The sequence below is a fragment of the Rhinoderma darwinii genome, chromosome 3, assembly GCF_050947455.1.
Source record: "Rhinoderma darwinii isolate aRhiDar2 chromosome 3, aRhiDar2.hap1, whole genome shotgun sequence".
Classification (NCBI taxonomy): domain Eukaryota; kingdom Metazoa; phylum Chordata; class Amphibia; order Anura; family Rhinodermatidae; genus Rhinoderma; species Rhinoderma darwinii.
The window spans coordinates 253,059,728-253,084,927 of NC_134689.1; the positions used below are offsets into that span (position 1 = coordinate 253,059,728).

General features: G+C 43.2%; 1 protein-coding gene across 1 annotated transcript in view; it reads right to left on the bottom strand.

Moving 5' to 3' along the window:
- CCDC33 (coiled-coil domain containing 33) overlaps positions 1-25,200 on the bottom strand; it is a 111,804-nt gene that overhangs the window by 72,326 nt on the left and 14,278 nt on the right. The window contains exons 3-6 of the mRNA XM_075857754.1: positions 15,395-15,529; positions 13,423-13,586; positions 2,483-2,616; positions 1,318-1,427 (exon numbers count right to left, since the gene is read on the bottom strand). Coding sequence (XP_075713869.1) covers positions 1,318-1,427; positions 2,483-2,616; positions 13,423-13,586; positions 15,395-15,529 — 543 coding nt within the window. The remainder of the gene's footprint in view (positions 1-1,317; positions 1,428-2,482; positions 2,617-13,422; positions 13,587-15,394; positions 15,530-25,200) is intronic.

The window sequence follows — 25,200 nt, forward strand, 5'->3', positions numbered from 1 at the left end:
CGTGAGTCCGCTGCTTAAAAGTCACGACATGTCCGTTCTTTGTGCGTATTTTGCACATCACGCACCCATTGAAGTCAATGGGTGTGTGAAAATCACGCGCACCACACGGAAGCACTTCCGTGGGACGCGCGTGATTCGCGCAACAGCAGTGAAAAGGATGAATGAAAACAGAAAAGCACCACGTGCTTTTCTGTTTACAAACATCCAAACGGAGTGTCATAATGATGGCGGCTGCGCGAAAAGCACGCAGCCGCGCATCATACAGGGCTGACACACAGAGCTATTAAGTGCCTTTTGCGCATGCAAAACGCCGCGTTTTTTGCGTGCGCAAAACGCACACGCTCGTGTGAATCCGGCCTAATACAAAAGCAAAGTGGATGAGATTGAACAAATCTCATCCACACGCTGCGTGAATACTGAGTGGAAATATTTTGTTGTGGGTTTTCTACATTGAATTCAATGGGGAAGTAAAACCCGCAACAAATAGCAGTTGTTGCCACTTTTGCGGCGCAATCGCAATGATTTAGCCTCAAAAAACGCAACTCAGAATAAAAAAATCTTATACTTATCCAGAAGTCTGTGTTTCTTCCCCCAGGCCGGCCTCCTCGGATGACACTTTATCCCATAAGACTGCCGCTACAGCCTGTTAATGACAGCGGTCACATGGGAGGAAGCATCATCCCAGGAGGCCGGCCTGGAGGAAAAAGTAGAGAGTTACCACAGCACCGAACCTTGGGAAAGATCCTGAGGGATTGAAACGTTGCATGGGTGAATAAAGGTTTTTCTACATTTTGGAAGTGCTGCCTCCTTGTCCATTTTTCGGCCTGGAGGAAGACACACTGACTTCTGGGTAAAAATAAGATTTTTTTCCTGAGTTGCGTTTTTTGCGGTGGAATCATCATAAAACTTAATCCCTGGAGGCAGGCCTGGATGACGTCAGAGTGCCAGCCTTCTGGGATGACGTTTCATCCCATGTGACCGCCACTGCAGCCAATCACAGTCGGCTAAATTCTGCGGTTTTCTGCAGCGGACATTTCAGGCAAAAAACTGCACCACAGTTTGGTGCGGTTTTTCACCCAAAATTTTCTGCGGCCACCGGGGCGTATAAGCAGTGTAACTTTACTCAATGCATCCACCCTGTGTGAACTCAGCCTAACGATCCCAGCACCTGTGTGTCCATCACATGACCATGGACAGAATTGTATCCACTGGAAGTAAAACACGGAATGTTCCTACTCAATAACAACAAGCAGAGATGTAAATATTTGATTTTATGTAAAATTTTGTATTGAAGTCCCTCCTGCACCCGTCTACTACCTTCACCATGCACAGATGATATGAGTGGAAGGGCTGTAGAACATTTAGAGGCAGTCTATATTCCAGCAGAAGGTCCTGGGAGAGATTATCAGCCACAGTCAGGATGAGCTCTACAAGTATATATAAAAAAAAAAAAATGTTCAATGACCAGTACATCCCAATAGTATTCAGTGATAGTCTATGTTATATGTCACATTGTCTTCAAATCACTATCTCCATTCATCAACAGTGGCAGGATCAGGTGTTCCACAGCTTCATCACACAATGTAAATGGATGCCTAGGTTTTCTAATGACAACTTCTTGGACCAAATGTTGGCTGCTGTAGACATGTAAATTGAACTGTCTGAAGCAGCCAGAAAGATGAAACCAGATATTTCAGGCCTGCTACTTTTCTCCAAGAAGATGCTCTGTCACACTCGGTGAATGTGACCGTGAATATACTCAAAGTGAATCAGGATAGAACAACACATATTCCTTTTTTTAACCAATGACTGATCTGTAAGGACTACTAAACAAACTTTCTGGATGCAACTAAGAAATTACAAAGCTCTATCAATGCTTGCTGACAATAATCACGTCATATTTTAAAAACCATTTGTTTTACCATTTACATTCTTATTAATCTTTCTTTCCCCAATTCTATGCTTTCCAATCTGGATTGGACCTATAGTGCTCCTATTTCATGAATAGAATCACAGCATTGCAGTGAAGACTGACAAACAGGCAGTGAAGTTGGAAAAAACGGACCACAATAATTAGGCACAAGTATGGCTACTGTATTGTCTGACATTAACGATCGGTACGTAAGCTTTGTTTTCCATGTAGGAGACCTGGAAAATTCTTTTTTTGTGGCCACATTCTAAGTAGTGTGAATGGTAATAATACATTTTATTTGTCTATTCTTTACATTGCTGCTGGATATGTAAGCTCCCATATACCTCTGTGTTACAGGATCAAGAAAATGTTAATCATTTTCGGAGCGGCAGAGAATGGGGAATCTTTATAAATTCTGAGTGTTCATAAATTAGAACAATATGGCCTTCTCTGCATGTGTCCTGTTAGCTTCATTGTAACTGTATTAAATTCTACAGGAAATGTATACAGACGCAGAAAGCCGGCAGTATCATTGAGATTTATGTATGATGTGTATTACTACGTCTCTACCTTCCTCCTCAACCTCCTCCTCATTCACTGTCATGGTCAGTTTTTCACCCCAGATCGGGCTGCTGGTTGGAGCTTGTGCAGCATGAGAGATGCTTTGTGCTCCAGATCCTCTCTTCTCATCCATGCTGCTCATTCTGCAAACAAGGCATGTAACCAATATCAATAATAAAGCAGAAAACATATTAGGTAGAAAGATTAGATATGAGATAGATAGATAGATAGATAGATAGATAGATAGATAGATAGATAGATAGATAGATAGATAGATAGATAGATAGATAGATAGATAGATAGATAGATAGATAGATAGATAGATAGATAGATAATTTGTTTTATTTATAAATATGTTGCTTGTATTGATATGGTCAGACATCAGTCTATGACTGACAAATGGATGGAGGACGTACTGAATGGGGGTCGTAGTCATGTGATCTGTCAGGTCTGGACCAAGGTAATGAAATATTAATGCCAAGTGAACCCCCTGAGAAGACAAGGAGGGGCAGCAATATCCCATTAGCAGTTCAACACAAAACAATTTTCAGACTGGATTAGCTGCTCTTAAAGCAAAAGTGTTTCTAGGCCCGAGGCCCTCAGATCATTAATAGGCTTGAGAGAATAGGAGAACAAGTCTGGTGTGTTTGGTTGATATATGGAAAGGAAAAAAAATGTGTGAAGAGGAGAGGGGACCTGGAGAGTAGTTAAATGTGACATATCACTAGCTGTTAATATAACATGCAGCTCATATATAGATGTGTTGTGTGTTCTCTCATGGTGCTATGGGATATTTCCAGAGAGCCTGGTATCCTGCATATGGACAAGTAGTGTTCATTAAGAAGATAGAGGGTGACATAAAAATAAAGTGCTGTGGCGTAATCTACCAGTGGGTAAATCACACAGAATGGTGTAGAAATGGTGTAGTATTGTGCAGGACCATTTCCAAAAAAATTGCCATTTCTGGCACTGAAACAGTGATAACATTTAAGATTCCAGAAACTTGTTTAGGAATCAGGAAAAATCTACAACATAAGTGTGTACTGGTTAAAATATTCTTTACAGCCGAAAAAGTAACAAACTACATGTGATATAAAAGAATGGATCTAGTTTCTATAATAAAAACAATAGAGGCTTGGCATGAAAGAAGCAACAGTTCATCACTAAAGTATGACATGAGATGAACAGCCAGCAAATATGAGAGTATTGTAGACAGGCCCGCCATCAGGAATTTCAGGGCCCCATACAGCTAAATTTTCTGGGCCCCCCTACCATGGCACCGCCTGTTAACGGTACTCCGTCCAGCACTATATCATGCTACCCAGGGCTGCCATCAGGGGGGTATTAGGGGTACTGATGTGAGGGGCCCGGCCAAACCTAATTAAAAGGGGGGCCCGGCAACTGCCCCTCCAATGGGGCCTGTTTTTTTCACCAAAAGAATGTCGTGAGCTGCGGGCCCCCCCTCTCGTCATGGGGGCCGTCAAACACCGCCCGCGCGACCGATCGCACGCATCCTCAAACTCCCGCGCAAGCGCACTCGCACCTGCGACCGCCTCGAACCGCGCACCGAATTTTGAGGCAGATTCTGCCCACACTATCTTGCTGCGTTTTTTGCCTGCGGCGATTGAGGACAGCAGACAAAAAACGCAGCGAAAAATGCATTTTCTGCCTCCCATTGATTTCGATGGGAGGTCAGAGGCGGAACAGCGGCAAGAAAGGACGTGTTGCTTTTTCTTTTTTCCGCGACTGGCTCCCATTGATTTCAGATTAAATCAATGGGAGGCGGTTTTGGAAGTTGTTTGGTGCTGATTCTGACGCAGTGTCCGAGTCAATATCTAGGCCCAAAAACTCTATGAACTGGACCTTATTGTTAGGGCTTATTCAGACGAACGTGTAATACGTCCGTGCAACGCACGTGATTTTCACGCGCTTCGCACGGACCTATGTTACTCTATGGGGCCGTTCAGACTGTCAGTGTTTTTCACGCGCCTCGCACGGACCTATGTTAGTCTATGGGGCCGTGCAGACTGTCAGTGATTTTCACGCAGCGTGTATCCGCTGCGTAAAACTCACGACATATCCGATATTTGTGCATTGTTCGCGCATCACGCACCCATTGAAGTCAATGGGTGCGTGAAAATCACGCCCAGCACTTCCGCAGCAGTATAAACTATGAATGAAAGCAGAAAAGCACCACGTGCTTTTCTGTTTACAAACATACAGAGTGTCATAATGATGGCGGCTGCGCGAAAATCACCCAGCCACGCATCATACGCTGCTGCCACACGGAGCTGTTATGGAACTTTTGCATGCGCAAAACGCCACGTTTTTTGCGCGCGCAAAAAGCACACGCTTGTGTAAATCCGGCCTTAGGGTAGGAACATACGAGGCATGAACACTGCTGATTTTATGCAACACATTTTATTGTGGAAAATCCGCAGCCTATTACAGTCGCAGCAGAGTGGATGAGATTTGAACAAATCTCATCCACACGCTGCAAAAAAAATTGACCTGCAGTGTGGCTTTTTAAGCCGCAGCATGTCAATTTATTCTGTGGAATCGCCGCTGCTCTGTTGCGGAAATGCTGCGGTTCTGCCGCAAAAATCACAAATGAGAAAAAAAAAGGTACTTTTTTAAATGCGCTTCGTTCGCGGTTGCGACGCGTGTGATCGCGGGTGTGCGCGTGCTGTCGCGGGTGCGCGCTTCCGGGCTTTCGTGGGTGCGCGCCTTGGCGTTCGCCAGTGCGGGCGTTCGCGGGTGCGCACGCTCGTGAGTTTGCGGGTGCACGCGATCAGTCGCGCGCGGGCGTGTGTTTGACGGCCCCCATGACAAGAGGGGGGGCCCGCAGCTCACGACATTCTTTTGGTGAAAAAAACGGGCCCCATTGCAGGGGCCTGTTTTTTTCTACCAAAGGCAAGTCGCGGCAGTTGCCGGGCCCCCCTTTCAATTAGGTTTGGCCGGGCCCCTCACATCAGTACCCCTAATACCCCCCTAATGGCGGCCCTGATTGTAGATATGTACACTACCGTTCAAAAGTTTAGGGTCACTTAGAAATTTCCTTATTTTTGCAAGAAAAGCACAGTTTTTTTTCAATGAAGATAACATTAAATTAATCAGAAATACACTCTATACATTGTTAATGTGCTAAATGACTATTCTAGGTGCAAACGTCTGTTTTTTAACGCAATATCTACTTAGGTGTATAGAGGCCCATTTCCAGCAACCATCACTCCAGTGTTCTAATGGTACATTGTGTTTGCTAACTGTGTTAGAAGGCTAATGGATGATTAGAAAACACTTGAAAACCCTTGTGCAATTATGTTAGCACCGCTGTAAACAGTTTTGCTGTTTAGAGGAGCTATAAAACTGACCTTCCTTTGAGCTAGTTGAGAATCTGGAGTATTACATTTGTGGGTTCGATTAAACTCTCAAAATGGCTAGAAAAAGAGAGCTTTCATGTGAAACTCGACAGTCTATTCTTGTTCTTAGAACTGAAGGCTATTCCATGCGAGAATTTGCCAAGAAACTGAAGATTTCCTACAACGGTGTGTACTACTCCCTTCAGAGGACAGCACAAACAGGCTCTAACCAGAGTAGAAAGAGTAGTGGGAGGCCCCGCTGCACAACTGAGCAACAAGACAAGTACATTAGAGTCTCTAGTTTGAGAAATAGACGCCTCACAGGTCCTCAACTGGCAGATTCATTAAATAGTACCCGCAAAACGCCAGTGTCAACGTCTACAGTGAAGAGGCGACTCCGGGATGCTGGCCTTCAGGGCAGAGTGGCAAAGAAAAAGCCATATCTGAGACTGGCTAATAAAAGGAAAAGATTAATATGGGCAAAAGCACACAGACATTGGACAGAGGAAGATTGGAAAAAAGTGTTATGGACAGACGAATGGAAGTTTGAGGTGTTTGGATCACACAGAAGAACATTTGTGAGACGCAGAACAACTGAAAAGATGTTGGAAGAGTGCCTGACGCCATCTGTCAAGCATGGTGGAGGTAATGTGATGGTCTGGGGTTGCTTTGGTGCTGGTAAAGTGGGAGATTTGTACAAGATAAAAGGGATTTTGAATAAGGAAGGCTATCACTCCATTTTGCAACGCCATGCCATACCCTGTGGACAGCGCTTGATTAGAGACAATTTCATCCTACAACAGGACAATGACCCAAAGCACACCTCCAAATTATGCAAGAACTATTTAGGGAAGAAGCAGGCAGCTGGTATTCTATTTGTAATGGAGTGGCCAGCGCAGTCACCAGATCTCAACCCCATAGAGCTGTTGTGGGAGCAGCTTGACCGTATGGTACGCAAGAAGTGCCCATCAAGCCAATGCAACTTGTGGGAGGGGCTTCTGGAAGCATGGGGTGAAATTTCTCCCGATCACCTCAGCAAATTAACAGCTAGAATGCCAAAGGTCTGCAGTGCTGTAATTGCTGCAAATGGAGCATTCTTTGACAAAAGCAAAGTTTGAAGGAGAAAATTATTATTTCAAATAAAAATCATTATTTCTAACCTTGTCAATGTCTTGACTACATTTTCTAGTCATTTTGCAACTCATTTGATAAATATAAGTGTGAGTTTTCATGGAAAACACAAAATTGTCTGGGTGACCCCAAACTTTTGAACGGTAGTGTATCTCTAATGGAAAAGGATCTAGGAATACTTGTAGATTACAGAATATACACTATTATACAATGCCAAGCTGCTTCAGGAAATGTTGTGCATTGAAAGTGAAATAGACTGAAGATAGACACGATTTAAATATGCAGATATGTCCATTGCCCTTGAAAAAGTGAAAAATAGGGAAATTCAATTAATATGGGCCATGGAGAAACTTCAAATGAGGCAATTAAATGGGTTTTCTGGTTTCAGCAAATTAATGCTATGTTTTTTTTTTATAATTAAAAGTTATATCATTTTCCAACATACTTGCTTTATTAATTCCTCTGCTTGTTGTTATTCAGTTGGAACATTCATTATTTACTTCCAGTGGATACAATTCTGTCCATGGTCATGTGATGGACACACAGGTGCACGGCTTGTTACAGTTGCAGTATCTGTATCACAGCGGTAAGGATGACGTCAGAGAGCCGTCCTCCCGGGATAACATTTCATTCCATGTGACCGCCGCTGCAGTGGCCTGCCAGCAGGCCGGCTAAATGCTGCAGTTTGCCGCAGCGGACATTCCGGGACGAAAAACTGCACCACAGTTTAGTGCGGTTTTTCGCCCAGAATTCCCTGCGGTTTCCGGGGCAGATACACAGTGTAACTTTACGCAGCACATCCGCCCCGTGTGAACTCAGCCTAACGATCCCAGCACCTGTGTGTCCATCACACGACCATGGACAGAATTTTATCCACTGGAACTAAACCAAGAATATTCGAACTGAATAACAACAAGCAGAAATCTTGAAAACTGTGAGGAATTAATACAGAAAGTATATAGGAAAATTGCATAACTTTTAATTATACAAGAAACAACATTAATTTGCTAAAGGTGGACAACCACATAAGGAGAAAATCAACTTGAAAATATGTAAATAACTTGTGTGAAAAATAATGGGGCAAATTTATCAATGTGTCAGTTAAAAAACTAGGTTAAAAGTGACCTATAAACTCTCTAAGATGACGATCCATATTTATCAAACTCAAGGGAGACACTTCTTTGAATTTGCTTAAATGGAATGTGTTGCTAGCAAAAAATGTATTTTTTTTTTTTAGTTAAACAATTAGTGTGTAGGTGATTAAACATTGTTCTAATTTTTTTTATTTTTTTCACGAGTCAGGAAATATTATAAATTAGATTCTAATTTATAATATTTCCCGGCACTGGTCACTAGATGGAGCAATTCCCAAAATTGCAGCATTGCATGTGGTAAAGCAACCACATTGCTTTATGCTGCAAAATTGGAAAAAAACCCTCGCTCTAGTGAGCTCTCAGAATCCCCCCCTCCTTTATCCTGGCTAAACGAGGGGATTGAACGGTCAAACCTCCTACACTGTGTGTCGCCATTTTTTGAGCTAACACACAGTGTAGTAGGTTTACATACACTAGTAAACACACACTGAAACACGAACATACATAGAAATCACTTACCTGCTCCTGCCGCCGCCGCTCCCTCCGGTCCGTCCGCTCCGTCTGCTGCCGCTGCTCCAAGTGCACAAGTCCGGAAGCCGCGACCGGAAGTAGTAATCTTACTGTCCGGCCGCGACTTCCGGTCTACAGGAAAATGGCGCCGGACGGCGCTCAGTTCAACTTGGACTGTGTGGGAGCGGCGCATGCGCCGTTCCCACACAGACGGCGTACACCATGGATGGATGGAAGGGGCCCCGTTCGCATTCACTATGGGACTGTAGCTGCCGTATTCCATGTCTGTATGTGTCGTTAATCGACACATACAGAAATGGAAAAAAAATGGCAGCCCCCATAGGGAAGAAAAAGTAAAAAAATAAAAAAAAGTAACACACAAACACACAAATAAATATAAAAGTTTTTAATAAAACACTAACATCAAACTGATATAAAAAAATTTTTTGGGGTGACACTGTTCCTTTAAAGGCTTTGAATTATTTTTCCCCTTTAATCAAAATGTCTATGATTGTGTTTGGTGCAACTTTCTAAATACTTTTTACAAAACATTATTTTTTACTTTTTGAGATACAGCTGCTTTGTATCCCATATAAAGAGCAACTGTATCTAGCACTGAAACCTAAATCCGTCAGGTCAGCGGCACTGACGGGTTCAGTGACAGCGGTTCCTGCGTGTCTCCGTGAAGTCGGATCGAGCTGTTATCGATCATATAGAAGTTCATAACTTATATGTGATCTATAACAAGTGGACCCGCTGTCACTGAACCCGTTAGTCCCGCTTACCTGACGGGTACAGGATTAAGCTCTAGATACATCTGCTCTGTATACAGAATATGTATCAATAGTAAAAATTATTTTTAATAAAAAGTAATTAGAAAGTTGTACCAAACACACTGATATATATTTTTATTTTAAAATTTTTTTATTTCAAAGGTCTACATAGCCTTTAATACGCAAGATTCCTTTAAGCACCGTCACCCACTAGAGCTTCATTCAGAAATTTGACAGTGCATTACAATCCCATTTATAAAATTAATCACTGGTAGCTTAAGGGCTATGTGCACCTTTGAAATTATATATATATATATATATATATATATATATATATATAAACATGTGCACACATGTCTATCAGTGTGATTGCCACAACTTTTAAAATACTTTTTATCAAAAATTATTTTTACATTTTGAGATACAGCTGCTTTTGTATACTGCATACATAGCAGCTGTATCTACAGTAGTGCTGAAACCTGTATCCGTCAGGTCAGCGGCCCTGACAGGTTCAGTGTCTACAGGTCTCTGACACACAGAATCTACCTGTTATCCAAGTTTAAAACTTAGATGTGATTGATTACAGGTGGATCCTGCGTGTCAGGGACCCACTTTCACTGAACCCGTCAGTCCATCGGACCTAACGGATTTCAGGTCTTAGCGAACGATACAGCTGCTCTGTATACAGGATACAAAGCAGCTGTATCTCAAAAAGTTAAAATAATTTTTAATAAAAAGTATTTTGAAAGTTGCATCAATCACACTAATAGACATTTTTATTAAAAAACCACAAAACAAAAACTATTTCAACTATTTCACTTTAAGACTAGTGGTTAATGGCATACCTCCCAACCATCTCGGATTCAGCGGATCAGTCCTGGATTCCGGCCGGGGGTTTGTCCCGGTGTCAACTGTATCTGCATCTTCAGGACGCAGATACAGTCAAACCCAATGGTGAAGCAGAGAACCGTCAGGTCCTGGCTTCAGCATTAGTACAGGGTGGAGGAGCAGAGGGAGCTTCTCCACTCATCGAGGACTCCCCGGGCACAGCGCTATTTACAGTGCTGAGCCCGGGGAAGCCCTTGACGTTACTGTCCATATATGGACAGCGACGTCAGTGGCTCCTCCAGGAGCGGAAATTGCAGATGCTCAGGTCGGGGATTTTGCTCCTAGAAGAGCCACTGACGTCACTGTCCATATATGGACAGTGAGGGCAGTGGCTCCTGCAGGAGCGGAATCTCTGGCCAGAGCATTGCCGACACTCCGGCCGGGGATTCCGCTCCAGGAGAAGCCCCTGGCATTACTATCCATGTATGGACAGTGACGTCAGGGACTCCTCCTGGAGCAGAATCCCCAGCCACAGCGCAGCCGATGCTCTGGTCGAGGATTCCGCTCCTAGAGGGTGCCCGAATGCCGCTATCTACAGGGGGGTAGCACTATCTACAGGGAGGTCTGGCACTATCTACATGGGCACTGTAGCACTATATAGGGGCACTATCTACAGGGGACACTGAGGCGCAATCTACATGGCACTGTGTGGCACTATCTACATGTGCACTGTTGCGGCACTATCTACGTGGGCACTGGCACTTAAAGCAGCTAAGGGGGCATTATAATGTATGGGGCAGCTATGGGGGAATTATACTCTATGGGCAGCTATGGGGGCATTGTTCTGTATGGGAGCATCTGTGTGGGCATTATACTGTATGGGAGCATCTGTGTGGGCATTATACTGTGTGGGCATTATACATTATACTATATTGGGGCAGCTATGGGGTATTATGCTGTATGGGGTAGCTGTGGGGCATTATGCTGTACAGTGGAATTTGTTTGGGCATTATACTGTATAGGGAATCGGTCTGGGCATTGTACTGTATGGGGGCATCTGTGTTGTCTTTATACTGTGTGGGTGCATTATACTGTATGGTGTCAGCTATGGGGGCATTATACTATATGGGGAAAGCTATTTGGCATTATACTATGTGGGAGGCTCTATGGGAGCATGATACTGTATGGGCTTAACTGGGTGTGTATGGGCAGGGATTGGGCGGATTAGATGAAAAAAAATTGCCACGCTACGAGAGCTGCTCGGTAGGCCCTCTTTGCGATAATTGAAAGATTGGAGGTATGGTTACTGGGCATCTCGACTAGAATAAACTCTTTTGATGTCAGGAGTTCAAAGGTACACAACACAGATCAGGTGTGGCAGAGCACACCTTACTGAAGCGACAGAGGACTGAACAGACATCGCCTCCAGCCGCTGCAGATTCGGATAAACGTCCTGGCACGGCTGGAAGCGAAGTCTGTTCAGTCTTTCGTCGCTTCCGTGAAGGACCTGCGGGAGATCACGCTGTGCTGTGAATCAAGCTGGGCTGGAATGTAGAGAAGTGTATGACGCTGATTGATTGATTGATTGTATACACTTTTCTATACAACGCCCACTTGGTGAATAAAAAAAAACACCCAGTTGGGCATTTAGAAAACATTTGCATAAATCGAAAAATGTTCATAACTTGGTCAATAATAAACGTTTTCTTAAAAAACAAAACTAAACAGTACTTATCAACATCAAAGCGCCTATTAGATTAGGTAGTAGATAGGGAAGTTATAAACTGGTGACAGAGCCTCTTTAAGATCTTTGCTTGCTGCCAAATAATAAGAGCCTTCATTATTAATTTCAAAGAGATAAAAATCTCTCCTGGTTAAGCGATAACCCATAAACAAAAAAGCCAAACTGTCGACTGCGCTATTCTTTCTGGGGAAAAAAAACAGAAACCATATGGAACGGAAACAAACGGAAACCAAGGAAAATAGAACCATTACCTTTGAAATCAATGGTAATGTAAATGGAAGCTTTAGTTTCCATTTGGCTTTCCGATTATGGGTTTCTCTGACGGAAAGCTGCAACGGAACCCATAAACCGAAAACCAACGCTGATGTGAACAGGCCCATACTTTGATGCCTCAAAATGGAAAGAAATGCAACATTCCTAGTCGTACTTTACTCCATGCTGCTGCTGGAACCAGGAGGCACTAGAGGAAAATGGTGACCTGCATCTTGTCTGGGAGGGGATGCAGGAGGAGGAGAAGGCACACTAGTTGCAAATGCTGTACCTTGGAAAAAGGAGAAAACCCTGAACCCACTCCCATGCATGACCAGGATGATAAAAAAAGAAATCCTTTGCGTAAAGCTTTTACACTGTCCTCCTGCATTCTGTATGCTTACCTGCTTTCAGAGCCATAAGCACAACCAAGACATAAAAGAGAGGGGTGACTATTGGATTAATACTTTTTTGAACCCTCGCTAAACAAAATGGGGGAATATTTCCCGGATTTGAATAGAGAAGACAAACACACAAACACTGTGCCCCAATCTAGTGGAACATTTACCAACAGGTATCGCGGACCTCATGTTGAATTTTCAGAGGATAAAGCCACTCTGTTTCCCAGCCCTACATCCTTGCTTTTTAGCCAATTTAGTATTATGCACATTATAGAGTCCTACTTCTGGCCACCTTTACAACTCGGACACATGGCCCCAACATGTGCTGCAGCTAAAAAAAATAGTCCCAATTAGGAGTAGACAAAAAAATGGAAAGATGAAAACAAAAAGTAAAAATGTGAAAATTGCTTTGGAAATCTAATGATCTGTGTGGCCTTATAGGATAACTAAATGTTTGAGAAACGTCTGGCATGTCATTGTGACATGTCAGAAGTTTTGATTGGTGGGGGTCCGAGCATTGAGACCCCCACCAATCGCTCAAACGACCCGGCAGAAGCGCCAAGCCGCTTCGTTTCTGTTCGGCTTTTTCAGGAAAGCCGATGTAGTGGAGTACAGGCTGGGGCTCATAGACTTTCTATTGAGTCCGTACTCCGATACATTGATTTCTGGAAAAAGCCAAACAGATACAAAGCGGCTGAGCACTTCTGCCGCTTCGTTTGAGCAATTGGTGGGAGTCTCAGTGCTCGGACCCCCACCGATCAAAACTTCTTACGTGTCACTATGACATGTCAGAAGTTTATTGAAAGTTTAGTTACCCTTTAAATGAAGCCTATGTTCTCTGATCTCTAAGTTATACTTACAAGCATATGAAGGGGGTAGGCAAAGAGCCAGCTCTGTTTGAAGGGATATGTGTAGCTGAATGGAGGGTGACAATAATTTTCTCAGTTCCAGAATGGGGTAACTGTTTGCTCTCTCTATCAGCACCTTGCACGGGGTCACCTTGAGATGGAGCCTTCTCTGTAACCTAAGGATGAGAAAAACTAATAAGGGTGCTGAAGAAAAACAAACCCCCAAAAAAACAGACTAAATAGAGATGACTTCACTAAAGAATGACTTTGAGGTAACTGAGAAGACTCCAATAATACTCATTTTAGTATAGTGTTAAGCATTATTAAGCGACAGGATGTCACCCGAGTAAAAGTAAGCAGTACCAGACTACACCACACAGAGCTGACTCGTGGTTCCACTGTATTCCGAAGTTTGGCACATGACCCTGCCTTCCCTGGTCCCACCTTCCCCCGACACTATGTAAGGGCAATAGGCGTACCAAGATGGTGGGCCCACTGAGAAGTTGAGGCCTGCCGTTCCGCTGCCCCCACCATGACCGGCTTGCCCACGCTACTGTATTATTTAATCTAGCAGACGTGCCGCACGCTTGGCACGTCTGCTAGAGCTCGCCTCTGGTGCTGCCCACTCGAGAGGGCAGAAGAAGCCTATGTGTGAGGAGAGGGTGAGTAAGCACCCCTCCCTGATAGATAAAGTTATATAGTTACGGTTCATATACAGGGATAATGGCTTGTATATACAGGGATGATGGGGGTTAATACAGGGATGATGGCTGGACTACCCATCATCTCTGTATATAACCCCATCATTCCTGTATATAACCCCCATCATTCCTGTATATAACCCCCATTATCCCTGTATATATCAGCCATCATTCCTGTATATGCCAGCCAGGCTGGATGGCTGGTATATACAGGGATGATGGGGATTATATATGGGGATGATGGGGGTTATATATGGGGATGATGGGGGTGATATACAGTGATGATGGCTGGACCAGGCATCATCCATGTATACAACCCCCATCATCCCTATATATACCAGCCATCATCCCTATATATAACCTCCATCATCAGTAATTTCAACTGAACTATTAATCTCATCATCCTTTATACTCTCGCACATCAAGATGCCTCTTCTATACTGCCCAAAATCCCATTCTTTCTGTATGAAATTTTCTTGCAAACTGTCCCTGAATAGCAGTGTTCTACTATCTCTTAACAGATCAACACTGAAGTCCTCCTATCGCATATATCGCTATTTCCCAAGGGCCATATTTAAACATAATAAACCAAATATTTTCAGAAAAGATATGAAGTCTTTGTGGGATAACTTTATATTTATGGATGACAGAGACCATTACTTTGCAGGTTATTATAAATATTTCACTCACCTAAACCTGATCTACAGATAATTTCTATAGATATTCATTCTGTATGCAGGTATTAAAATATTGAAACTATATTACTTTCCCACCCCATTATGAACTAAGCAATGACAATGTCACATTAGGTTTTTAAATACTGTGATGTCAGGTGTACTTTTATTCGTTTTCCATTACGGGAGAGTCACATGTGGCAGATTTTGTTCTGCGACTAAAAATCAGTTCTATTCATCTATAGGATTTTAAGTTGCAGAATTTTTTGCAAATATATCTGCTGCGTGGGATTCTACCCTTAGGCTTGTTCACACAGTGCAGACTCGCTGCAGATTTTGCATGCCCCAATTTGGATCTGGTAACCAGAATTGGTTCTAGGTTCGCAGACCTATAAAGGCCTTACTTTATTTTTATATATATATATATATATATATATATATATATATATATATATATATATATATATATATATATACTCTGTTCATTCCTGGATTTGGCTTAAAAAAAAAATACATGCAAAGTCTGCAGTAAATCTGCACTGTTTGAACAATGCCTTATACTTCTAGCAAAAGGTTCTCAGAAAGAAGCTTAGATATAATTGTACTCACATGAGTCTTCCTGACAGTTGCTGGTGTTTTGGGAGGAGATGGGAGACGTAAGGGAGCATCACGATGTAAACTCTGAGATACAGGGGGCAAAATCGAACGAGGTGATGTTTTATCTGCTTCATATTCAAGATCGTCCTACAAGAGAAATATATGGTTGACAGGAAAAGAACAAGTATGTCAGAAAACATTCACAGAAAAAAATACTACTGTAAATATGAGGTATTCTAACATAATATACAATAATGTAAATTGTCTTCTGATTATATTACTGATGGTGAGGGCTCATATAGCATATTGCAATAATAGGGAAATCAAACTGTGGTAATTTAGTGGATGTAGTGGATATAAAAGAACTACATTAACCAGGATTGTTTTATCTAATATTATAGATACTTACTGTTACCTTTAATCCTTCTTTTTCTGGTTTTGTGTAATTAGCGCGCAATAAAAAGTTATGCATCTTTCTAATATATTTACAGCCTAAAAATTGTTCTAGGAAAAGGTGTTAGGCCTCATTCACATGACTGTAAGGGTTTTTATTTTCCGCAAATACGGATCCTACGGCTATGGATACACATTCGTAGCTGTCCGCAATTGCGGAAGCGCCCATAGAATTCTATGGACAAATCCGTGCCGCAATTGCGGACAAGAATATGACTTTGCAGATCATTTCTACAGCACGGATGCATAGCCGTAAATATACGGAAAGGTTTCTGCAGCCAATAGAAATGAACAGGTCTGCAATTTTATCCGTAATTACGGATTTGTAATTACGGATGAAAACGACGGTCATGTTCAGGGGCCTCAGTGATTCCCATATCGAGCAATCATATCCCTGTTTTTTTTCTTCAAAGATTATACACTTTGTGCCCCTTGTATTTCAATTCCTTCTCTGCCTTTTTTAAAGAGGCTCTGTCACCACATAATAAGTGGCCTATCTTGTACATAATGTGATCGGCACTGTAATGTAGATTACAGCAGTGTTTTTTTATTTAGAAAAACTATAATTTTTGAGGGAGTTATGACCTATATTAGCTTTATGCTAATGACTTTCTTAATGACCAACTGGGTGTGTTTTACTTTTTGACCAAGTGGGCGTTGTGGAGAGAAGTGTATGACGCTGACCAATCAGTGACCAATCAGCATCATACACTTCTCCCCATTCATTTACACAGCACATAGTGATCTTAACTAGCTAACTATGTGCAGTCACATACACACACATTAACGTTACTCAAGTGTCCTGACAGTGAATATACATTACCTCCAGCCAGGATGTCTATTCACAATCCTGACACTTCGCTAATGTTTGCGTGAGATTTACAGCAAGGCAAGCGTAATCTCGCGAGATTACACTGTAAACTGTCATTTAAAACGAAATTACGCTTGCCTTGCTGTAAATCTCACACAAACGTTACCGAAGTGTCAGGATTCTAAATAGGCATCCCGTCCTGGCTGGTAACGATCTCTATTCACTGTCAGGACATTTGAGTAACGTTAATGTGTAAGTGACTGCACATAGTGATCTAGCTAGATCACCATGTGCTGTGTAAATGAGTGGGGAGAAGTATATGACGCTGATTGGTCAGCGTCATACACTTCTCTCCACAACGCCCACTTGGTCAAAAAGTAAAACACGCCCAGTTGTCCATTAAGAAACTAATTAGCATAAAGCTAATATAGGTCATAACTCCGTCAAAAATGATCGTTTTTTTAAATAAAAAACACTGCTGTAATCTACATTACAGCACCGATCACATTATGTACAAGATAGGGCACTTATAATGTGGTAACAGAGCCTCTTTAAGATCTCTGGTTGCTTTCAGTAAATGGAAACCTGTTCGTTCACATTCAAAGGCTGAAAAGCTGTATAAATGTAATACTTCTCATAACTAAGGCTTTGCTGCATTTCTATCCGGTCTGGGTAATCCTCTAGGAAAGTGATTCCAAAGCTTACAAGTATATGTCAACCCCTGAAAATGTTTGTCTTTTCTTTGGAGAGACTGGACAGCCTTAGGCTTCGTTCACATCTGCGTCAGGGCTCCATTCTAACTGAAGAAATACTGTAGCAGATTACGCTATTCATTTAGTCAAAACGACAGAACCCTTGCACAACTGAGACAAACGGAAACCATTTGTATCGGATCCGTCAACATTGAAATCAATGATGATGCAAACGGAAACCTATGTCAGGATTCCGTTCTGACGGAAAGCTCCGACAGTACCCATTAACGGAGCCCTGACGCAGATGTGAACGAAGCCTTACAAATATATAATGTCTTGCAATCCCATATTCATTAGTACAACAAAGAAAATTTTGAATTATAAAGTGTATTTTGCTAGAACTTGAAGACAGGTTCATGTTTCAAAGAATGTAATAGTACACCTTACAAGACATTATACATATTGCGGATCTCATCCCAGTTATAAAGGCAATGGTTCCAGTTCTATTTATTGTGCTATCTAATACCTATATTGGATGTATATGCAACTGCACCAACCTGTACAGAGTGTATAGCCTGTCAGTGTTGGCACCTCCACATTTAATATTGCAGTTTATACAGTTTACTGTAAAATAACCATTTGTAAAATAGTACAAATGGCAGAATAACAACTTATCATAGACATATAGGAGGAAATAACTAAGGGACATACACTTATTCTATATTTATAGTAAGGTTTCCAGAATACTGAACAGGACCATTAATTTTGGGCCACCAGATGGCACTAAACTTCCCATGACAAGTAATCCGGTTTGCCAGGGTGTATATTTGCATATAGTAGTTAAAGATTTGTAGTATTTGTAGTATTTATTAGTCTGGACCTATATCTTGTGCAAATGACACTCAACAACATCAATGCAGATTCCTAAACCAACTTGTAGTCTGTAAGCAAGCTGTCCTTTCTGTCTGTGCCCTACACATTGATGAACAAAATGCTGCCAATAATTTTTTTCCAACTGTGTATTTTTTATTTTTGAAAGAAAAAAGGAGGTACATAACATAATGATCCATTAGAAAAGGAATAGAAGGTGTATCACATTAATACAGAGTATAAGTCAAGATAACAACGGTAGGAAGTTATGACATGTTTAAATCCAATATATTGCATAATTTGCAAGGGTTCTATGTAGCAAACAAATAATGATACAGAAACTTTCGGTGGAGGCCAAGTTCTGAAGGAACACGAACTCCACATATTACCCCATTGTATAGACAAACTCCGTCAACAAAAAGTAGTAAACACATAAAACATATAACAAGACAATAGACCGGTACAAAGTGAAAAAGAGGGGGGAAGGAAGGGAGCAAAGAGATATCCTAGTCGTACATGTGTAAATAAGAGAAGGTTAGAATAGGAATTGCGAAAGCTCAGGGTGGTCTACATAGTCATACATATCCCATGGTGACCAAACAGTATGGAAGCGATCTAGTTGATTGACAGCCTCCATGAACAGAGACTCCATTCTCCTAACCTCCCTAATTCTATTATGTAGATCTGTCAGCGTAGGAGGGTTAGCTCTTTTCCAATGGGCCACTATAAGACATTTAGCAGCAGTAAGAACATGTAATAACAATCGGGAATGCACTTGTAATGATGGGGTAGGGAGACAGACAGGTGAGCCTTAATCTACCCGCCACTCAGTCCCTGCCTACTTGCAACGACCCGTCCTAGGCGACGGGGTACAACTGGGCGACGGTCCCTACGCTCAGTAAGTGCACGACAGACAAACAGACAAGGGTACACAGAAGAAAGGGAAACGGGGCAGCTGCCCACGGAGACACCAGGAGCAACGAGAGTAGTGAACGAGCCGAGTCAAACCAGGAGTGCACGAGGTACAAAACGCTGAGCAGAAGAGTGGTCAGTAAGCCAAGGTCAATAACAAGCAGAGGATCAGTAGTTCAAGCAGCAACAGCAGCAGCAGCAGCAGCAGAGCCAGGAAACAAGCAGAGCAGAATCACAGGCAAAGGAGGAACAGGAAGGCAGGTATAAATAGACAGTGGGCGGGAGCTAGCTCCGTCTGGCCAGGCTGTGATAGGCTCTCCCACTCCTAAACCTGCCATCCTGAGTGTTGGAAGATGGAGTCAGTCTCACAGACATAGGAGCAGGTGCAGACTGATTACCCACGGGCGTCGACACAGAAGCTGTGTCTGGCAGATCCTTTACAGCACTTTCTTCCAGCCTGTAGGTGGTGCATTGAGAAAAGTCATAGCTGTCAAAGGGAGCCAGACATCTAGCAGCCTATGGACTAAATCACTGACTTCTCTCCAAAAGGGACGAAGCAATCAGCAATCCCAGAAGATATGAGGGAGTGTCCCCCTGTCACTGCGGCATCTCCAACACCTGTCTGAGACTAGAGGGTAAATTCGATTAAGGAATTCCGGGGTATGATACCAGTGCATCAGAATCTTATATTGGTTCTCCTTATAAGAAGCACAAAGAGATGACTTCGCTGCATGAGACCAAATAATTTGCCACATCGACAGGGGGATCTCCCTACCCAGATAGGTCTCCCATTTAACCACATATCCATGTTTGGGAGATGTATGCATATTTGGAGAGGAGAGAATATCATAGATCTCAGAGATTAAACCACTAGTTGAGGTGGTAGTTTTGCAGAGAAACTTACATGGTGTGGGTTTTGAAAAACTATTATCTGTATAAAGGGAGTAGGCAAGATGGGTAATTTGCAGATAGCTGAAGTATGCGTTAGATGGTAAACTATATTTGGATTGTAATGTTTGAAATGGTAGAATGGTCCTCGAGCGCTATGATGTCAGCAAAATAAAAAAGGCCAGCTCTCGACCAAGGCTGAGTCATCCTCGCAGTAAGACCGTCGGGCAAGGAAGGGTTAAATAAAAAGGTTGTCATCGGGGATCTTAAAGAGGACAATGAATAGAGGGTGTTAGAAAGCTTCCAAATGTTCTTAGTAAACGTCATTGAGCTAAGTAAGGGTATCGGCAAAGTGTCTACAGCCCCAGACCATAACAGCGCATTCGGATGGATAGGGGCAATCCAGAGATTCTCAATCTCAGTCCATTTATTATATGCATGCAGCGAAGCCCAACATGGGATCCTACGCATATGTACAGCTAGATAGTAACGATAGACATCGGGAACTGCCAGTCCACCCGATGAAATGGTAGAAAGTAGGACTGACTTCGGGATTCTATGGCGTTTACCCGCCCAAATATATTTGAATAGAGATGTTTGGAACTTTTGAATATCCTTACGCGGTATAGGCACCGGGAGAGTTTCCAAAAGATAAAGGTATTTTGTTAAATTTTAACTGCAGACACTCTGCCGAAGAAGGATAGGGGGAGGGTGGACCACTTAATTATAGTCTATTAATTTCCTGAAAAAGGGGTAAATGTTACACTTGTATATAGCGAGTAATACCTAAATATTTGATCGTGTCTTCCTTCCACTTATAATTGAAGGAGGATTTTAGGGTTGAAGTAAGCGACGGAGAAAGACTAATTGGTAGGGCTTCTGTCTTAGAATTGTTAATCTTATACCCCAAGTAAAGGCTATATTCATTTAAGATAGATTGTAGGTTAGGTAAAGAAATTTGTGGGTTGCGCAGTCAGGAGAACATCATCAGCGAATAGGGAACTTTTAAATTCCCTATCCTGTACCAAAATTCCTTGAAAATCCGGATTACTCCTCATACGGGAGGCCAGTGGCTCTACACATAACACAAAAAGAAGGGGGGAGAGGGGGCAACCCTGACGAGTGCCATTGGAAATATTTAGAAGTTGAGAGGTCGCGTACGATAGTTTAACCACTGCATTTGGAGAGGAGTATAATGAGTGTATTGCAGTAAGAAAAGGGCCAGAGATGCCAATTGTTTCTAAAGTGGCAAAGAGGAAGGACTAATCTAACTGATCAAAGGACTTCTCGGCATCCAAACTAAGGAGTAAGCCGGAAGAATCAGTTTTATTGAGAACATCAACCAAGTCAATTGTACGTCTAGTATTGTCTCCAGCCTGCCTATGCATGACAAAGCCAACCTGATCTTTGTATATCAAACCAGGGAGAAATGAGCCGAGTCTATTGGCCAAAATCTTGGTAAATATTTTGAGATCAGCATTCAACAAGGATATTGTTCGATAGCTGGAACAGTCAGTGTCACGAAGGGTCTGTGGACCCACTGGGCCGTACCGCATTGGCGGTAAGGCAGCTGGCCAACAGAGCGCATGTGGGAGTCTATAGTTCGTATATGTACCTGTGGCAGCTCAGACAGTAGCAGGGCAGGCTCTGCTAGGCTAGGCAGCAGGTAGACGTCAGGCGAGGTGAAGCAGGTCAGACGTGGATACAGCACGATTCGCCTTTGGCACACTACAGTGCTCGACCAGGATGGGTTGGAATGCTAGGAACAGGAACTGGAACAGGTACAGGTACAGGAAACAGGAACCAGGAACACACTTGGAGGCCATCATATAGACAAACTATAGGAAACATCATCAAAACTCAGGCATAGAAGCAGGGGGCTGGACCCCTCTTATAGTCCAGGGTACTCATGGGTCAAAGTTCATCAGAATGTCCGGTGCGCACGCTGCCCCTTTAAGAACCAGCTGTGGTGAGTGGATGTGAGCGATGGCGTCTCCTGAGCAGGAGGCTGGGGCCAGCGCTTGCTGACTCGTGGCTGCGGCTGTCAAGGGGAGGTTGGAACTGACGGCCCGCAGCCACGGATATTACAGTCAGATTGGTCCTTCCCTGGTTTAGGAATGACCGTAATGAAAGAATGAAGCATAGAAGGGGGAATGAAGGCTCCTGACAGGAAAAAATTAAAGAGAGCTAACATGTGCAGAGTTAGTGAGTCTTGAAAAACTTTATAATAGAAGTATGAAAACCCATCAGGGCCCGGGGATTTACCATTAGGAAGTTCTTTTATAGTATCCTGTAGTTCTTCTATAGTAATAGGAGCAATGAGCATAAGCCAGTCGGTAGACGTAATAGTGGGGAGAGGGCATGATTTTAAATAATCCGAGAGGCGTTGGGCCCGAGCGGATGGCTCTGTAGGGAGCTGTGATGTGAGAGAGTATAACTTAGCGTAATATTGGTGGAATATATTGGCCTGTTGGTTAGGATCAAATATCATCCGACCTTGTGTATCTCTGAGTGCAGAAGGGGCAGACTGAGCCGTTTTATCACGTAATTGAGCTGTAAGCAACGAATGTGCCTTATTCCCCCTTTCATAATATTGTTGCTTAGTATACATTAGTAATTTTTCGACTTTGGCAACAGAGAGATCCTTTAACTTGCCCCATGTCTCAATAATACGTCGAAGAGTAGATGTGGAGGGGAAAAGGTGCATTTTATTTTCCAGTTTAGTTAGAGTCATCATCAGATCTAATCATTGTTGGACCGTGTCTCGTTTGAGGTGAGAGGAAAGGGAATTACTGTACCCTCGAAGAACTTCCTTGTACGCATCCCATATTGTGGATAGCTTAGGGATTGAATCTTTGTTAAGAGTAAAATGTGAGTCAATATGAGTTTTAAGTGATGCCCTATGGACTGGGGATTTAAGTAGGCATTCGTTCAGTCTCTAATGACATTTCCGGGTGGTCCATAAGTCAGAATGCAAGTCCAGCATGACCGGAGCGTGATCCGACCATGTAATAGGGCCAATGTCAACAGAAGAGGATGAACGAAGGCCCGGTAAGTTGCCTAGGAATAAATCTATCCGGGTATGAGTGCTATTTGGGTGCGAATAAAAGGTATACTGCTTAGCCGAAGGGTTAGAGACTCTCCATAAATCATATAAGTTATATTTACGGATCAATCGAGGAAATGCCATTGTAGGACTACGTATTTCTAAAGGCGGAGAAGGTGTACTGAGGGAGTGTCTGTCCATAGTATCAGAGAGAGGGAGGTTAAAGTCACCACCTACAAATAAAGTAGTATACGGCAGATGAGAGATCTTAGCTAAACCTCTTTCCAAAAAGGGGATTTGTAGCGTATTTGGGGCGTATACATTACACAAAGTGATCAGAACACCCTTCAGAGTCCCTGCGAGGATGACATACCGTCCCTGCGGATCAGCAATGGACCTAGTGATTTGTAATGGACAATATTAAAATTGCGACACCTGCCTTTTTCTTATTTTGAGTAGCAGTGTAAACAACAGGGAAATGAGGCAAGGCAAATTTGAAAGACCCGGATCTGTCATGGTGCATCTCCTGGAGGAATGCAAATGTAAGGAGAAAGAGGCAGCACTCCAAGGTTCAAAAAATAGGAAGTTTATTCACCCATCAGTGAAAAAGGTGCAACGTTTCAGCTGAGTGTTTTTTGCATACAAAAAAATTATAATTTCCATGGAAAATATAATAACACAGAAATTAATCCCAATGTTCTTTCAAGACAAAATCAATAAATGAAAATAAATTTTGATAAAAAACAGTAAAAAGTCAGACAATTGAAACAGTCGGCAACATCGCCGGCCTTAGCTATGTTTGACCAGTGCGGTCGCACAGGGCGCCAGCCGCCACACTGCAAGAGGGGCGCCAGCAGGTGTGTGTATCCCCGCGCCGTTGCAACTACCAGCGGGGATACACACACTAACTGCAGGCGCCTTTCCACCCGGGCGCTTCTTCACTTAGTAGCCGTCGCTACCGCTGTAGCAGCCATAGCATCTGCTAGCGGTGACACGGGGCATGAGTGCGGTGGCACCGCTAGCAGCTGCTGTGGCTGCTATAGCGGTAGCGACAGCACTATAGCAGAGCAGGGAGGTACCTCCCTGCTCTGCTGTCTACTAGCGCCACTGTAGCTCCCTGAAGGAGCGGAATCCCCGTGTGGCTGTGGATTCCGCTCCTGGAGCACAGCTTGATGTCTCTGTCCATATATGGACAGTGACATCAGGGGAAACTTCTGAAGCGGAATCCCTGGTCACAACCTTGCAGACTCTACGACCGGGGATTCCACTCCAGGAGAAGCCAATGACGTCATGAACACAGACGACAGGAGCTTCTCCTGGAGTGGAATCGACGGTCATAGCGTCTGCAACGCAGTGACCAGGGATTCCGCTTCAGGAATTTTCCCTGATGTCACTGTCCATATATGGACAGAGGCATCAAGCAGCGCTCCAGGAGCGGAATCCCCGGCCACACGGGGATTCCGCTCCTTCAGGGAGCTACAGTGGCGCTATCTATACTGGAAGGGGGGGTTGCTATCTACAAGGGGGCACTATAGCAGAGCAGGGAGGTATCTCCCTGCTCTGATGTCTACTAGCGCCACTGTAGCTCCCTGAAGGAGCGGAATCCCCGTGTGGCCGGGGATTCCACTCCTGGATCGCTGCTTGATGTTTCTGTCCATATATGGACAGTTACAACAGGGGAAACTCCTGAAGCGGAATCCCCGGTCACAGCATTGCAGACTCTATGACTGGGGATTCCACTCCAGGAGAAGCCAATGACGTCATGGACACAGACGACAGGAGCTTCTCCTGGAGTGAAATCGACGGTCATAGCGTCTGCAACGCTGTGACCGGGGATTCCGCTTCAGGAGTTTTCCCAGATGTCACTGTCCATTTATGGACAGAGGCATCAAGCAGCGCTCCAGGAGCGGAAGCCCCAGCCACACGGGGATTCCGCTCCTTCAGGAAGCTACAGTAGCGTTATCTTTACTGTAAGGGGGGGGGGTTTGCTATCTACAGGGGGGCTGTGGGCTGTGTGGTACTACCTACAAAGGACAACTGTGCAGGAGCACACAAAATATAATAATATTATATAAAAGGATTAATCCTTTACTCAGACTAAATAAAAGTTATATCTTAGTTTATTTCCACACATTTATTTGATAGC